We start from the raw sequence: 4,026 nt of genomic DNA, 5'->3' as shown, positions 1-4,026 counted from the left end.
TTGAGTCAAACTAAAATATGCATTAATATTGTACTTAAGTCTGGCGAATGCTAAAATATAGTTCCAAAGATTATAGGTCTCAAAATATGTACTGTTATGTCTCGAGAATGGTTCACTAATACTTGTTTAGTAATTTGCATGATATTTAATCCTATTTTGAATAATGGCCAAGAGGATGACTCCAGTGACCAATGTTATGTTTTATATCCGCTCATCTTCTCTGATTAAACTTGGATCGACAGCCTAAATACAATATTTCGTGATGATTTTTGGTTTAATTGATTGATTCAAGTGTCAAATGTCGCTATTCGTTCATGCTATTTATTTATGTATTATACACCTAAACTGCCAAAATTCGTCATATACTTTTATTTTATTATTAAATTCAAAATTCAACAAATATATTATTATTATAATATAATTGAAATAAATTAATATTAAATTTAACAACTAGATTTAAGAAATTATTGACATAAATTTCGCATTAAAGAAATAAACTTGAACACCAAATCATGTTTGTTTAACCGGAAAATAGTTTTCCTTCCAACAGCAATCCAAGAAAAGCAAATTTAGAAAAAAGATGAAGAAATATATTACATTGATTAAAGAAAGTACAGAGATAATATACCAGACAAAATGACAAACAAATCTCTATACAAAGAGTTGCGATTTTCCATTTTTGTTTTCCCCAGAAAATTAACAAAGAAAAAACGGTGGCACCACCACCGCAAAATAAAACTTTTTTTTTCCGATCACTTTTTCGCCGTCTTCTATTTACAATGCAAATTACCCAAATCAAAATCACCATCAATATCCAACCAACTCCGATACCCACCCAACATCAGGACCCGACCCGGTAGGATCAAGGAGGTCAAGAGAATTTTCCTCACTCAGCTTAGCGTACATCCTTGTCCTCAAGTCTCTCCCGGATTCCACTCTCTCCATTGCAGGTTCCTCAAACGCATTATTGCTTTCCCAGAGCTCAAACTTACTGAGTCCGGACCGAGTCGGTGTACGAGTTGGAGTGAGAGGAGAGCCAGGTCGGAGCATGGAGCTCCTTGGAGAAACAAAACATGATCCCCGAGAACAAGTAGTTCCCATTTTAGCTTTACCAATCTGTAGATTACGTACGGAAGAGGTGAGTTCACTTACCGAGTTAAATGAGCCGCTCGGCGACGTAGGTGGTGAGTCAGAAGGTGGGGATATTGGAGGCGAAGCCAAAATGGAAGTTGGTGAAGAAACATAGTCTAAACGATAGCGGATAGGCGAGCCGAAGTAATCCATATCACTTGACCCGGACCCGGACCCATTCCCTCTTGGACTCTGCTGCGGTAAGACCCGTAGTTGCTCCGGCGTGTGAGCAAAAAAACAAACCCTCCGTTTACAACAAGTACCGTCCTTGCATGGCTGAGTCCGGTAACGAGTTGGGTGGAGCCAACACTCAAACACGCCATGAGCGAACTCACACGAATCGCCTTTTTTACAGTTTCCTTTGCGGAAATCCGGGCAAGCGGATCCAGAGTAATGGAACTTCCTCGGATCCCTCCGCCGAGCCTTCTCCCCAGGGTGGGCGTACGGACACTCGGTCCAGTCATGTGACCTGCCACGAGCACACCTCCTCACCTTGAACTCGTACATACGGAAATGATCGCACGAGAATGCATCGATGATGTGTACGTCGGAGTCGTCACTAAGGGTGTCGGGCTCGAGATCGTTCGAGGGGAGGTAACGGCGGAGCGCCGTAAGGTATTCTACGGGACAAGGGCTGCAGGGTGCATTGCAGTTAAAGCCGACAGCCAGAAAGTTATCCGCCGAATCATTTAACGGTTCCCAGTCGGGGATATTGACGGTGGGGAAGGGTCGTGTAATGGGTTTTCTGATCATCATATTTTGGACATCCTTCGTTCTCCTATTCTAACTTGTTGGGAGAGGACGGTTCCCTTTTAATATAAACTGCTTTTCTAACCCCTAGTTGTTTCCCGTTAATCATGGTTGAGTTATTTTATATTGTAATTTATATATTACTGAGATTAAATTTAACTTGAGTCGAGTGGGAAAAATGTATAATAGTCGTATTTAAGACTTTATTTAACCTCCCCCTAGAGCTGATCATGGGCTGGGCGGCCCGGCCCGGCCCGAAGACCCGCTCGAAAAATGGGAGGGTTTGGGTAAAAATATAGGCCCGAAAAATGGGCTTGGGCAAAAAAACGAGGCCCGTTTAAAAAACGGACGGGCCTCGGGTAAGATCTTTGGCGGGCCCGGCCAATTATATATTAATATATTTTTTATTTTATTTTTAATTATTTTAAATTTTAATATAACTATTTTTTATTATATTATTAATTTGTGTATTGTTTTAAGAATTGTTTTAGTATTATTTTTATTTGTTTTAATTTTTATTTTTATGTTTTAAATATATTTAATTTATTATATTTTTAAATTTTTTATTTAATGAAATAAGAAAAAAAAATTAATATGGGCCAGCCAAAGCTCGGACTTAGTAATTTTATTTCGGTAGGGCTTGGGCAAAATTTTAGGCCCATATTTGGTCGGTGGGCAGGCCTAGTAGACGAGCCTAAAATTTTATTTGGGCCTGCTCAACCCGCCCGGCCCTACCATGATCACCTCTACTCCCCCCCCAAAAAAAAAAAAAGATATATGAGATTTTATTTATTTATTTATTTTGTGTCTATTATTGGGTAAATTACACCAACAGTCACTCAATTTTGATGCAGTTGGCAAAACAGTCACTCTAATTTTAATTCAGTCACTAAAATTTTAAAAATATAACAAATCAGTCCTACTAATCATTTTTCGTTATATATGTAACAAAAAAGTGACATGGCATTTAATCGGCCATCACGCTATTTCGAACCCAAAATACATATAAGGGTAAATTAACCAATAGTCACTCGACTTTCAATTCAATCACTCAACTTTCAAAAAATAACAAATCAATCCTATTAACTTTCAAAAAACTAGACACCCAAAAAGAAAAACAAATAAAACCCTTGAATGAATTCTTTTTGTTCAGGAAGAAAGCTGAGAACCATGGCTTCCTCATTTTCATTACCCCAAAATACCATTTTATATATCCTTTCTAGATTACCCAGTTCGACGCAACCACAACTTTCGTTGTCGACCATCCCCGACTCTCTTTTTCTAATCTATCTCTCATCCTCCTTTGCTACAATACCCAGTCCGATTTTGACTTTGGGATCTTGCTAATCACTGACCCAACCCAGAATTTCAGTTGTCGGCATTTGGTTGTCCCTTTGGAGGAACCACTTCTTTTGTTCCTGAAAATCATGGGTTCAGTCGATTGTTTGGTTTGTCTAGATGTTTATCTTGTTTTTTTTTTATGCAACTGATAATGTTAGCAATAGAGTTAGTGTTGTTTAGCTTAATCGACGATCCTTTTGTTTATATCATCATATCCCATGAAGATCTCTAAAAAATCGAGTCGTTTTAGTTATTGAATCGTTTGAATGTTGCTTTGGAGGATTTTCTCCTCATTGATTTGGTTGTGGGTACTAATAGTGTCAAAATTGTCTCCAATCCCATTTTGATCTGATTTTTTCAGAGTTAATGGATTTGGGAAGCAGAAAAAGATAATCGGATCCCAATTGTGGTGGCTCCTCTATTGGGGGGTTGAAAAAGAAAAAAAAAGGATAGGATGGTGGTTTAAAGGTCAACGATGGTGATGCCAAAGATGGTTGTAAGGGAGGCAGCGGCGGCAAGATTGTTAGGATGGAAAAGAAGTATAAACATATCGAGTCATTTACGTAAAAAGTAAAAATATTGGGCCATTTATTAAAAAACAAAAAAAGAAGGATAAAAAAAACAGTCACTCAACTTTGCCTCGTCTAACGTGGTAAGTTAACTAGCCATATCAGTTAGTTTACTGATCACGTCACCTGTCTCGTTAAGCTTGTAATGAAAAATGTTAATAAGTGACTGTTTTGTAACTTTTCGATAATGATGTTAATGGGTGATTGATTTCTTACTTTTCGATAACGTTGGTGA

The 4,026-nt window shown here is 38.0% G+C and overlaps 1 protein-coding gene across 1 annotated transcript; it reads right to left on the bottom strand.

Annotated features, from left to right (window-relative positions):
• Window positions 1-568: 568 nt before the first annotated feature.
• LOC108486352 (zinc finger CCCH domain-containing protein 23-like) lies at window positions 569-1,950 on the bottom strand. The gene has a single exon (XM_017790418.2). It carries the CDS (start codon window positions 1,885-1,887, stop codon window positions 808-810), a length of 1,080 nt encoding a protein of 359 aa, XP_017645907.1. The 5' UTR covers window positions 1,888-1,950; the 3' UTR covers window positions 569-807.
• Between the last annotated feature and the right edge of the window lie 2,076 nt (window positions 1,951-4,026).

The sequence above is a fragment of the Gossypium arboreum genome, chromosome 7, assembly GCF_025698485.1.
Source record: "Gossypium arboreum isolate Shixiya-1 chromosome 7, ASM2569848v2, whole genome shotgun sequence".
Classification (NCBI taxonomy): Eukaryota; Viridiplantae; Streptophyta; class Magnoliopsida; order Malvales; family Malvaceae; genus Gossypium; species Gossypium arboreum.
The sequence above is the reverse complement of the archived record's forward strand: the minus strand, read 5'-3'. Positions and strand labels throughout refer to the sequence as shown.

What these genes read in the sequence shown, in the direction of transcription:
- LOC108486352 (XM_017790418.2), bottom strand. Translation starts at nt 1,887, where the DNA reads ATGATGATCAGAAAACCCATTACACGACCCTTCCCCACCGTCAATATC.